This window comes from Accipiter gentilis, unplaced genomic scaffold, assembly GCF_929443795.1.
Source record: "Accipiter gentilis unplaced genomic scaffold, bAccGen1.1, whole genome shotgun sequence".
NCBI classification, from domain to species: domain Eukaryota; kingdom Metazoa; phylum Chordata; class Aves; order Accipitriformes; family Accipitridae; genus Astur; species Astur gentilis.
In genome coordinates, this window is record NW_026060824.1 from 905150 (window position 1) to 917986 (window position 12837).

A 12837-nucleotide genomic window follows, 5' to 3' on the forward strand; every position below is an offset into this window, starting at 1 on the left:
TACTTTCAGGGCACTTTTAGATGACCCGGAGCCAACACTTGTTGTTGCTGTGTTGTTGCAAAGCTCGAGTAAAATAGGCTTGGAAAAAAGGACGTCCAGTGAAAATAACATTAAGGGAAGCTGGCGTTGCTCCTGGGATTGAACCGTGGCTTAGCAAGGCACCGGCCACCTCAACTATTGCCGCAATGCCGAGAGCGCTGCAAAAAACGCTGCTTTTTCGCAGGCCACCGGACCCTGTACGTGGGCGCGCAGATGCCACTGGTTAGGCAGAGCCACCGGCATCACCGACGCCACAGCCAGAAGCATCGGGAAGGGGAACGGGAGAAGGAGTCTGCCCCGACAGAGCAGGGCTACCACTGTAAGTCCCACCGCGGCATTCGCTAAACTGGGGGCAACGTGGGCACTGGGGCCTTCTGCAAGCACGTCCCCGTGGCTAGTTTGAGTGAGTTGCTGTTCTTCCGAGGGAAAGTGGCCTTATTGAGCAACACCCTCTTTTTCCCAAGTTTTACTTTCTTTTTTTTTTTTTCTTTTTTTTTTCTTTTTTTTTTGTTTTTTTAAGTGCAGTTAAATGCATAATGGGTTTAGGCTCGTCTTCCTTAGAGGGATCCTGGCTTTAAAAATGGCAATGTGGGGAAGGAAAGCAGCCCATCCTTATGCAGAGGTGGACCAGATGCTTCTCCTTCTTCACGGCTCTGTGCAAGCCCAGAGAGACGCAGAGGAGAGGGGCCAGCCCAGTGTTTATGGCTGCACTGGTGCTGATGGCCACTTTGCACGTGAGGGTGACAAGCTGTGTTCAGGCGCAGTAACGGGATGGGTCTTTGCCTTCTGCCCCCAGGCTCCCCGTCCCAGCGGGTGCAGTTCATTCTCAGGACCAAGGAGGACGAGCAGCACATCCCTCACCACTTGTTCTCCGAGCTGGATGAGATCTGTGTAAAAGAGGGCCGAGATGCCGAGTGGAAGGAAACGGCAAGGTAAATCCCTGCTGCTTTGGCTGCGGTGGGAGAGGAGTCCCCGCACTGGCAGCGCCCGTGGGCTCTGCTTTCTCCTCTCCAGGACGCGAAGCTTTTGCAGCTGCAGGTGGCGGCACGAGGAGCCTTCTCCTCTTGCCACCCCGTGGCTCTGTCAAAGGGGCTGCAGAGCTGGGGCTGTTTTCGTGCAATGGGGCTGATCGCACCCGATGTCCGCAGGTGGCTGAAGTTTGAGGAGGACGTGGAAGATGGCGGCGAGCGCTGGAGCAAGCCCTATGTTGGCACGCTGTCCTTGCACAGCCTCTCCGAGCTGAGGAGCTGCATCAGCAATGGGTCGGTGCTGCTGGACGTTTGTGCCAACAGCATCGAAGAGATTGCAGGTACCGTGGGCACTGCATCTCTCCGGGAATGGCCGAGCTCAGCTCGCCACGGTGCTCTTCACTCCCAAATCAAACCCTGCCCCAATGGCACGTCCTTTTCCAGAAGTGCCACTGTGTTTTTCTCATGAGCTGTTTTTGGATGTAGACTGGGCGTGCAACAGTCGCACTGTTTTTTTATTCCAATATGGGGTCCTTTTGAAAGCAGTTTGTGGAGTTGGAGAAGCCACTAGAGAATATTCTGCAGCCAAAAAGGAGCGTGTGTCAGGGCTTAGCAGGCTGCTCTTAGAAATACGGAGTCTGCGTAAGAGCTGAACCACCTTAAAGGAACTATTTCTTACAAGCTGTTTCCTCGCATTCTTTGTTTTACTTTTGCCTTAACATCCAGCATTTAAGAGTTTTAAGGCAGAGTTTCTCTGGCGATGACCAAGCAGTGTATTTCTGTGGGGAAGATACTTGAAGTTAATTGCAAAAGCCACTTTGGAGAAGTTATCTTTGACTGGCAGCAGGTCTCCATTCAGCCCTTTCAAGGGCTGGAGAAGTCGGAGCCGTTCTTAGCATGTTTCTCCCTGGGCTCAGCAAATTGCACTCGATCAGCACGGGAAACTGGGAACGTCTGTGCTATAGATTGCTTATAATTTGGGTAAACGTGTAGAGTCAGAAAGGCCAGGTCGGGCAAGAAAATTGCATTATTTAGAATGGGAAATATTTATCTTAGCGGAATGATGAATAAGCACTTGGATGATGTTTCTTAGCAAAAGAAAATTCTCGTTTTCACTGCAAAGGCTGAACATTATTAAAAGGCCTTGCTATGCAAGGCTGAGCGGGCATTAGGGTGCAGCCTGTGTGGCACAGCCTTCCCTGGGGGCTTTGGGGGTCGGGACTTGTTGGGGTTTCTGCTCTGATGGCTTTGTTTCCCTTTGCCATCCTCAGATATGATCCTGGCCCAGCAAGAACAGTCCACGGAGTTTGACGAGCACGTGCGGGCGCAAGTTCGAGAAGTCCTTCTGAGGAAGCACCACCATCAGAACGAGAAGACAACCAACCTTCTCCCCGCTGTCTGCTCGTTTGCTGATGTGAGCAAGAGGCAGTCGGACCTGCACCTCCTCTACAAGCCAGGTGAGGGTTTCTGCAGGGCTGTGGCCCCATTAGACTTGCCCAGGCAAAGGAGAAGCGTCCCAGTTGCTCCTTGTCCATCTTTCTGAGTGTCTTTCTTTTTCCTACCAGCCCAAACAATCACCCCTTGTCCTTCTCCCACCGCTGCGGAAGCTAAAGATGGGGTGACCCGTGAGAGCAGAGCTATGGATTTAAGCAAGGTGAGACACTCGTAGCTTTCTTAACGCCTTTAGGGCCAGATTTGCTCTTGCAGAGTGTGCTGCAGAGCGCTGTGGGCTTTGCTTTTGGGGTAATTGCCTGAAAATCGCTTGTCGTGCCCAGGCGGAGCTGCACTTCATGAAGAAAATTCCCACCGGGGCTGAAGCATCCAACGTGCTCGTAGGAGAGCTGGATTTCCTTCACCAGCCCATCGTGGCATTTGTCCGCCTGAGCCCGGCTGTCCTCCTCTCAGGCATGACGGAAGTTCCCATCCCAACAAGGTGCGAATGAGAAGCGCAAAATTCTTCCGTAAAAAAGATACCCAACCAAACATCAAGTTGCAGGCATCAGTTTGGTGTCCCAAGGGAACAAGGCTAGTGGGAGGGGGAGCAAGCACGTTTCCCCCACCCACGTCTCCTCGCCTTCATTTCTCCATTCCCTGCTGTAGCTTTTAAACCCATCGGCCAATTGTAATGAAAGTTGGCCCCCAAATTACATTTGCCGTCTGTTTTGAAGAATTTCAAATTCATCGCGGCATCGCTGAGCCTACGTGTCCCGTCTTGAGCCACGCTCTGGGCTGGGAGCTGCCAGGGCTTTCCTTGGGTGCTCTTGGAGCAAAGACACCTTCTTCTCTCTCTCATTTTCTTTTTCTTGCCCAGGTTCCTGTTTGTTTTGCTTGGACCAGAAGGAAAAGCCCATCAGTACCATGAGATCGGCAGGTCCATGGCCACTATCATGACGGATGAGGTGCGACAAGATGAGATAGCTCCGGGTCATTTTTGCCTTTCTTCAGCTCTCCCTGTCTCTGAAGTAGTGAGGAAGAGGATTTGCTGTCCCAGCTGCCCGCAGCTCTCCAAATAGCCCAGCCCTCTTTCTCACCCCAAAGCAAACACGCAGATTTGCATCACCCCACATCCTGGAGGCTGAAATCCCGCCCGGGGTGCATCCTGCACCTCATCCTTCTCGCCGGGGTCCCCAGCACGCTGTCCCCAGTGGTGGCATTGCCAGGGCCAGTAAAACTTCTCTTGCTCTTTAAGCAGAAGGGTATGGTGTGCCATGGGGGACGGGGGCCTCGTGGGGGAGATGATTACAAGTGCCGTGATGCGCAGATTTTTCCTTTTGGGGGAATATTTCCTGCCCTTTCCAGCAGGGAATTTTGGTGAAAAAGCCTTGCGTTTAGCCAAGAGCTTATTGCACTGGTTAGGACATCCGAGCTGGGTTGTCCTCTCACCAGGTTGTCTTCTATTGGCAGGTTTTCCGTGACGTTGCCTATAAAGCCAAGAACGGGGCTGACCTCGTGGCTGGCATCGACGAGTTTCTGGATCAGGTCACGGTCTTGCCGCCAGGAGAGTGGGATCCATCAATCCGAATCGAGCCCCCGAAAAACGTCCCTTCCAGGTGGGTGCCACATCGGCGGGAGGCATGAGGGGGATGGGCAGGATGGCTGGGGATGCTGTTCAGGGGCCCAAATTCACAAGGTCCCACTCTGACACAGTCACAGAGCCAGACCAGAAGCAAAACAAGCCAGTGGTTACAAGTCCATAGCTTTATCTCACTTCCATTTTAACAGGAAAAAAGGAAGATGCCAGGAGCTCTTGATGACAGTGCTTCTCACAGCACGCTGGAGAAACACAGTGGGCCTGAACTGCAGCGGACGGGAAGGTGGGAGCTGTAATAGTTTGGGGTTTTTTTCTGTTTGCCTCTCAAATCTGAGCATGCACCTTCCCTTCTAGCAGGTCTTTGGGGTTAGCTGGTTCAGTGAAGGGGCTCCACATTGCCAGCTTGGTCCCCTGGGCTGGGCAGGGGGGAGATCTGGGCAGCTGGGCTCAGCCCCAACCATCACCGTTGCACGCAGGTTTTCTTGATTTGGGCTGAAGGAGAGTGCTTCTTTTTAGCCACGAAAGTTACTCTATGCTTGTGATTGCCCTTCTGCAGCAAAGCAAAGTCGACGTGTTCCTCCAAGAGAACAGACTCTCTTCTTTTTCCTTCCTGCAGGCTCTTTGGAGGTTTGACCCTGGACGTGAAGCGGAAAGCCCCGTGGTTCTGGAGCGACTTCCGGGATGGTCTGAGCCTGCAGTGCCTGGCGTCCTTCCTCTTCCTCTACTGTGCCTGCATGTCCCCTGTCATCACCTTTGGGGGACTGCTGGGGGAGGCGACCAATGGCCACATAGTGAGCACCTCTCTCTGTTGGGGGGGATGGGGGAGGGTAAAACTCAGGCCAAAGTCCCTGCTGCAGTGAACCGGCTTTGGTTTTTGTTTCTCCCTAACGATTTATTTACTCACGGCCGCCTCTCTTCCCCGGACAGAGTGCCATGGAGTCGCTGCTGGGCGCGTCCATGGCCGGCGTGGTGTATTGCCTCTTTGCCGGCCAACCTCTCACCATCCTCGGCAGCACCGGACCCGTCCTGGTGTTTGAGAAGATCCTCTACAAATTCTGCAAGTAAGGCAGGCTGCCGCAGCTGGGTGCTGCGAGAGCCTTCAGAAGGGGGCAGTGATGGAGAAAAGATGCTTTTCTTTTCTTTTTCTTAGGGGTAGTTGCTAGATTTTAGTGACAGTCCTTTTGTTGCGATGGCTTTGATGGGAGATAAACCACCCTTATTGCCATAAGGTTTATTATCAAGCCCCAGCTTGCTGGCAGCAGGTGACTGGGTGCAAACCCAGCTGGTTTCAGTGTTAGGGCGTCAGGGTGATGTGGGAGAACATCACCTGGCCCAAGAGGGACCTGACCTCAAGCAGCCTCCAAGGTGTTAACACGAGATCCGTGTTAAACAGTGGTAACTAAATAATTGGCCTCTCCTGCTGTGGGTCTACACCCTGCACCACAGCCCCGAGGCTCTCTGTAGTAGTACATGGAAACTGCATTTCCCATCCGCAGCCTTGACACGCTCCAAAATTGCTCCCCGTTTTCCCCAAAGGCAGGCATGGCTCAGGGCCTCTTGCTGGCCTTTCCAGCCTTTGTTTCATTCTGCTTTCCCAGGGAATACACGCTCTCCTATCTGTCTCTGCGGGCGTGCATTGGGCTGTGGACCGCCTTCTTGTGCATAGTGCTGGTGGCCACCGACGCCAGCTGTTTGGTGTGCTACGTCACCCGCTTCACGGAAGAAGCCTTTGCCTCCCTCATCTGCATCATCTTCATCTACGAGGCTCTGGAGAAGCTGAGTCACCTGCGAGACACCTACCCTGTGCACATGCACAGCAAGCTGGACTTCCTCACCAGCTACTAGTGGGTTTTTTTCCCCCTGAGAAAGCTGCTGCCCCTTGGCAGGAGCTCCGGGCTGCACCTCCATCACCTTTCCCTTACCCCTGTCTTGGCTTCTCTCCTCCCAGCTGTAAGTGTGAGGCACCGACCCATCCCAGCAACGAAACGCTGCGTTTCTGGGCGAGCAACAAGATCAACGTGTCTGGCATCGCCTGGGAAAACCTCACGGTGACCGTAAGTGCCCCGAGCCACTGCTTCCTCGTGCCGCGTCCATGGGGTCCAGGGGCATTTGCCTGGTGCAAAAGTCAGAGCCCTTCAGGGAATGATGGGCTTCAAACTGTGCTAGTGCTGCTCGGAAAAGTCCTTGCCTAAATGTAGCGTGTGGTTTTAAGCCGCTTGGTCCTGGGGAGGAGAGTCCACCTTGTCCAGTCTACCCCAACGTTGTGGGTAGCAAGTGTCCCCGTCAAGCCTGTTGCAGGACAGTATTTCTGACTGGGAGGAAGGTTAAGTAGTGGGTGGTTTGATTATTGTAGAAGTTGTAGGACTTAAGTTCATGCTTGAAAGGTAGTAGCTGGCCTCCTTAATGGGTTCCTAGTAACTCCAGGCCTTGCTTTCTCGTTCAGTGCTGTCTGTAGGTACGTGCATAAATTTGCTTGTCTGAGCAGCCTCTCAGGCTGTTGTTGCCGGAAGCAGAGCCCGGGCCTAGGGCAGCAGGCTCTTATGGTGGCCTTCATCCCCTCTTGGCCAGGTTCTGCAAGACCTCCCCTGGGGAGGGACGATCTGTCTCTTCTCCTCCTTTCCTACCATGGTTGTCTTTAGCCCTCCTTCCCTCTTCCCTCTCTCTCTATCCCCAAGAGTTTCCAGTGTTTCCTTCCCCTCTGGTGTCTTCTTTAGCCACGATTGCTCGAATGGCAGGCAGAGGATGTGCCAAGGGTGCGTGGTATGGTGTCCCCTCACATCTCATTTCTCCGCTGTGTAGTTCAATGTGTCACTTGTTCAGCTGCTGCTGCTCATTAAATATAAATCTCTATTGGCAGGAGCAGTTACAGGGTCGTGGATCTTGGACCAAGATCCTCAAAACCCCCTAGCTATGCGAGGTTTCCCTGCCGCACGTGCACTGCCTTTGTGTCCTGACGCTCTGTTTCTCCAGGAATGTCGGTATTTGCGTGGGGAGTTTCAAGGACCTGCCTGTGGACGCGACGGCCCCTACACCCCTGACGTGTTCTTCTGGTGCTGCATCCTCTTCTTCGCCACCTTTGCCCTGTCAAGCTTCTTGAAGAAGTTTAAAACCAGCCGCTACTTTCCAACCAGAGTAAGTAGAAGATGGTGGCCAGTGTCCATCTCCACACTCATTTCCCAAAATGGCTTTCCTGGAGCACTAAGCAGTATTTGCCCTGCCTTGGTCAAGCTGGGAAACGTTGGCCTTGCAGGCCAAGCTCTCCAAGAGCTTGGATGTCCCGCACTCATTTCCATGAGTGCAAAATCATCGTAGCATTTCCCACATGCCTCGTGACCTGCCCCAGATTGAAGATTTTGGGGGGTTGATTTATTTTATTTTTATTTTTTTTTCTCCTCAGGTAGTAGGAAGTCAGGTTTCCCAAAGTTTTGGGGGTTGGGGTTGGGGGATTTTTTCCCTACCTTCTGTGCATTATGTGCTCGAGCGGAAAGTAGATTCGAATGAGGAGCTTCCTTTTGAGGACTAAAGGATGCCTCAGTGCCTTGTTGCCATTGTAGCTGTGAGTGTAGCTGTAGTGTCAGACATGTGTTTTCTTATTTTTAATATTATTATTATTATTTTTAGGTTTTGACTTAAACCAACCCTTGTCCGCCTAATTAAGCTTTTTTTATTGTCTGACCCCAGATCTCACAGGGACAAACACAGCAGCAGTATCTAAGCAAGGGATCAGGCTGCATGTGCTCAGAGGGGTGGTGGGATTTGGTTAAGCAGCCTTAATGTTGTGGATGTCTGCAACTCTTGCATCTCGCGTTACGGCCCTGTTTGCCATGCCCCTCTCACCTCTGGTTTCTCGCCCCAGGTACGGTCCACAGTGAGCGACTTTGCTGTTTTCCTCACCATCGTCATCATGGTGCTCCTTGACTTTGTGGTTGGGATCCCATCGCCGAAGCTCCAGGTCCCCCATGCGTTCAAGGTAACGGGATGTTTTGGCACGTGGGGGTGCCACAAGGTGATGCCGGGGCAGGGCAGGGCTGAGTCTGGAGGAGATGCTGGTGGTGTGACCATCTCCTCTTCCACCTCCAAGTGCCTTGCTTCCTCCTGGAAACGAGAAGATGGCCCCAAAACTAGATACCTACAGGGGAAGTATCTAGAGGTGCTTGCAAAGAGGAGACTGGCACTGCTGAAGCCCCCGGGAGAGGGGGACATGAAGCCAGGGCTGGGAGGTGCTCTGACACAGGGAGGGAGGGGAAAATGAAAGCCAGTGGAGTGCCTGGGCTGGGAGACGATGCTGATGCGTGGGCTTTGTTGCAGCCTACCAGAGACGACCGTGGGTGGTTCATCAACCCCATAGGACCCAACCCTTGGTGGACGGTGTTGGCTGCGCTCATCCCAGCTCTGCTCTGCACCATCTTGATATTTATGGACCAGCAGATCAGTGCCGTTATTGTGAACAGGAAGGAGCACAAGCTGAAGGTAAGGGCCTGTGAGGGATGACCCCAGCCCCTTCTGGGCTGCAGGTCTGGGGAGAAGCTCTTATTCCCGATGCTTTCTGAAGGCATTGGTTTGGGACAAGGTCAGGCTGCGTGGCAGGATGCTCTCCTGGATTAACGATGATGCAGGGAGCAAGTGACAGGGCAGTTCAGATGAGCAACCTTTTGGAGGAGCAAATTAATCTTGGAGCAATAGAGAAGTGCGTTTTTGTTTTAAAATGGCAGCAGCAGCAGGTGTGGGGAATGAATTGTTTTGATGCGCTGCCAGGGATAACTCAGAGTCACACCTTCCATCCAAGTGGTACAGTTTTCTTTGTGAGTAGAAAAAATGGTTTGGTGGTTTTGGGTTGTGGGTTGTTGTATTTTGGAGAAGTATTTATCGCACAAGCTCTGCATATCCATTGTTTCTGAACTCCTGCCAGATTTTCATGCCACGTGCTTGTGCAAAGCCTGCATACACGCTTGCTTGTTTCCATTTCTTGTTTTGAATTCTGAAGAAGTTGACTTGTGCTCGAGCAGGGTTTGAGTCTGACTTGCGACGTTATCCTTGCTCTTGTGCTATGGGATGCTCTGTTTCTTGTTTTCCTGCCTGCAGAAAGGATGCGGGTACCACCTGGACCTTTTTGTGGTGGCCGTGATGCTCGGGGTGTGCTCTGTGATGGGGCTGCCCTGGTTTGTGGCTGCGACCGTCCTGTCCATCACCCACGTGAATAGCCTCAAAGTAGAGTCTGACTGCTCAGCTCCAGGAGAACAACCCAAGTTTCTGGGGATACGAGAGCAGAGAGTCACTGGCTTGCTGATCTTTGTGCTCATGGGCTGCTCCGTCTTCTTCACTTCTGTGTTAAAGGTGAGAGGAAAATGCAAACCACCCAACAACCGCGAGCTTGTTGGAGGTTACAGCAAAACAGTCCCCTCTCTGCAGGCCTGAGTAGTTAGTTGTGGAGCGGAGGAGGAGGAGGTGATCCCAACCCTTGGGGCTTGACCCACGGTGGGAACCAGCCTCGGTTAGGCTTTGCAGCCCTTCAGGCCCCCGTTTGGTGTGCTCGAGGCGAGCAAGCAACGCAACTGCTTGAATTTTTGGGTGTCTTTCAGGCCCGCCCATGTTTATGGGTTACAGTTGAGCATATTCAGACCAGCACATCTGCTGTCTTTCAAACAGGCAGCCCTTTACTGGCTGCAATTTGCTCCCCAAATGCCCGGGAGCAGCCGTTCCCAGGAGCTAAACACACTGAGGTCATCCCCGTGGGCTTCCTTGAACGTTCCTCCCACAAAGTAATCTTGTCTCTAGGCTAAAAGGAGGCCTGTGGCCTTTGCCTGTTGCCCCAAGAATAGGCAGAAGTGTTTCTTCTACCGCCAGAGAATGCGGCATAGGGTAGCACGGGTGAAATCGCCTGTTTTCCTCCAACCTTTCTGGAAAATAGGATTATTCTGAGGAGAGGTAACTCCCAAGTTCAGCCTAAAGCAGAGCCTTAGCTCACTCGTGCGCACAAAATGGCAAAAAAATGGTTAAAATCTGACCCATCTCTAAGCCTGAATGGAAGCTGGAAAGCTTCAAGCAATTTTAGGCAGTGCCTGTGGAAGAGGGTGGTAATACTGAAAATGCAATACAGAAAAAGAAACGATTGCATTCTTACTTTTTTTTTTTCTTCCCCCCCCCCAGTTTATACCAATGCCTGTGCTTTATGGCGTCTTTCTCTACATGGGTGTGTCGTCACTCAGAGGAATTCAGGTACGGACTCTTTTACAGCGTGCAGCATGTTGGCTCCCTGGTATTTTGTCTCTGTAGCAGCAGGGAAAAAAGCAGTGGCATGGGAAAAACTTCTCGCAGAGCAAGCAATGAAACTCTTTTGTGTAAAAAAGAGATTGGTGGAGGTACAGGAGGTATATGGGGCTGGGAGGACCAGGCAAGTTCAGCGCTCTCTGTTGCAGGGTTTAGGGCAGGTCAGTGTTTGGTTACGTGAAAAGCGGGGGAATTTGGTGCAAAGGGAAGGCAGTTTCTACCACTGGTGGAAATCCTCGCGGGGGGATTCAGTGGGCCGAGAAATGCTAATAATGGAATGGCATGGAATAGTTGCCGTTTGGTGGGCAGCTCTCAGGGCCAAGCCGGTTTATAGATGGAGCGAAGGGAAAATGGGTGCTGCTCCCAGGAGGAATGCGGTGGGATCCAGGATTTCTGACGGCAAGCGAGATGCTGCAAAGTGCCTCCACGTCTCGAGAGGGCCAGAAACTTGCCGCAGTCCCAAGGTGGCAACCTTTCCCTTTTATTTCGCAGTTCTTTGATCGCTTGAAGCTGTTTTGGATGCCGGCGAAACACCAGCCGGATTTCATCTACCTGCGGCACGTGCCCTTGCGAAAGGTGCATTTCTTCACGGCGATCCAGCTGACCTGCCTCGTCCTGCTCTGGACCATCAAGGTGTCCCGTGCCGCCATCATCTTTCCCATGATGGTAAGAGCTGCCACCGCTCAGCAGCGGGGTGTTTGCAGTGTTGGAGTGAGAGGTGGCATCGTCTCTGAGCTCACCGCATCTTCCCTCTTATTCATGAAGGTTTTGGCTCTCGTCTTTGTCCGGAAAGCGATGGATTTCTGCTTCTCAAAGCGAGAGCTCAGCTTTCTGGATGACCTTATGCCAGAAAGGAAGAAGAAGTTGGACGATGCCAGAAATGAAGCCGGAGAAGAAGAAGAGGTAAGGCTTGCTGTGTCCTCGGGGCTGGACATCTCCATGTGGCTGTGAGATTGCCTGTTTCTCTTACAGCTTGTCTGGAAATGTTGGGGGAAGATCAGCACTCAATCGAAATAGATCCCAATAGCCTGTAACTTTTGTAACCTTTGTTTCCTCAAGTAGCAGTGAGCTGAACGCTTGAATACAGGTGTAATTTTTAAAACGAGTCGTTTTTCACAAAGGTCATTATCATTATGATGACTATTATTAGATGATGATGATGATGATGCTGTTGCTGCTGCTGCTGGCAAGATTTGCTCATAATCGTGTTTTGAACACACAGTCCCCCTGCCCCGAAATCTTTGGAGTGAACGGTTTCTTCCCTGCTGCACTAATACCTATAGCTGCCAAGGGGCAGAAGCGGAGGGCAGACTGCTAAGTTTGTGCTGGGCATTCAGCTTATCTCCACTTTGATCAAAGACAGAGAACGTGATTTGTCCCTTTTTTACATCAGGAGTCCAGGAGGGTGATGGAAGCTGCTGCTGCTGCAAGTTCAGTTCAGCTGAACGTGGGGAAGACCAGTGATGTGGATATCCCAAAGCAAAGCAGTGACAGGTAAAGCTCCACCAAGCGCCAGGACCCCCGGCAAGATTAGCTTGAAGGTGTTTGGCAGAGTTTTCTCCACTTGCCTCTTTGTGGGGCATCCCACAGAAACCAGCAGGCAGCTTGGTGGGAAAACCAAATTTGGGGGCAGGGCTGCAGGAAGTGATTGCAGGGCTCTGACCGCAAGCAGAGTGGCTGCAGCACTCGCGTTTGACCCTCAAACCTTGCCTCATCAGTGCCTTTACGGTAGCTGGAGATCCTCATACTTAACACATGAGGAGTTGCAGGCGTGATCTGTACGAGCAGTGGCTTAGGAACCTGGACCGGGGCTAAGCCCCAGCAAGAGCCTTTGCACAGAGCTGTTGCTCTGCAGCTCCCGGGCTTGCCTCCCAAAACTCCTCATCCAGCAAAATCCCCCACACTTATGCGGAGCTTTGATTCTCGGGGCTCCGCTGTTCCTCTTGCTGATGCTAATGCTCTTGGTGGCATCAGTTCCCATAATCACGGATTGCTGTGTAAAATATTTATTGCAGGACTGATCCTTCTGAGATTGTTATCCTGGATGAAATGTCACAAATGACCGTATGGAAGGCTCTCACTTTGAAGACAGAAACCCTTTGAATCCAGGGAGGAAAAAGGTAAAGGATTGCACGTGAACGTGACCGTGCTACTCTGCAAGCGACGGCGCACGCCTACGCTTTTCCCACGCTTTGGCCGGCAAGGCTGAGCAAACGGCCTGTCCCTGGGAACAGGCATTGTGGACCGTGGCATGTAAACCAGCTCCTCTCTGCTGGGGTGGTCCCCCAAACAGGGCTGAATCAGCAGCAGGTGGCAGGTCTTCCACTGATGATGCTCTCCCTCTTTTTCTCTCCCCTTCGCCTTTCCCCACTCCCGCTTTTCACGTTTAGGAATCTTGACTTTGAAGGAGAGGAGTGAGAGCGTGACTCGGGGATGTGCCAACGCAGACAGAGGGAGAAAGCGCTTTGTTTCAGTTGGAGGATTCCCATTAAAGCCATGCAGATGTTTTCAGTTATCCTTGGTGTGCTTCAG

General features: G+C 52.3%; 1 protein-coding gene across 1 annotated transcript; it reads left to right on the plus strand.

Moving 5' to 3' along the window:
• The first annotated feature begins 223 nt into the window (after positions 1-223).
• On the plus strand, positions 224-12420 carry LOC126036785 (electroneutral sodium bicarbonate exchanger 1-like). Its single transcript, XM_049796983.1, has 22 exons — positions 224-370; positions 836-971; positions 1188-1348; positions 2279-2464; positions 2573-2661; positions 2783-2940; positions 3319-3406; positions 3912-4061; positions 4230-4321; positions 4655-4829; positions 4966-5099; positions 5637-5882; positions 5987-6092; positions 7009-7170; positions 7895-8008; positions 8347-8508; positions 9121-9372; positions 10186-10254; positions 10798-10971; positions 11071-11208; positions 11699-11799; positions 12321-12420. The coding sequence occupies exons 1-22, from the start codon at positions 253-255 to the stop codon at positions 12406-12408; spliced, it is 3099 nt and encodes a 1032-aa protein (XP_049652940.1). The 5' UTR covers positions 224-252; the 3' UTR covers positions 12409-12420.
• The last annotated feature ends 417 nt before the right edge of the window (positions 12421-12837 follow it).

Coding starts and splice junctions, on each gene's coding strand:
- LOC126036785 (XM_049796983.1), top strand. CDS start 253: ATGCCACTGGTTAGGCAGAGCCACCGGCATCACCGACGCCACAGCCAG. Junction 371..835: donor CTACCACTGTAAGTCCCACC/GCGGCATTCGCT, acceptor TTCTGCCCCCAG/GCTCCCCGTCCCAGCGGGTG. Junction 10,972..11,070: donor CCATCATCTTTCCCATGATG/GTAAGAGCTGCC, acceptor TTATTCATGAAG/GTTTTGGCTCTCGTCTTTGT.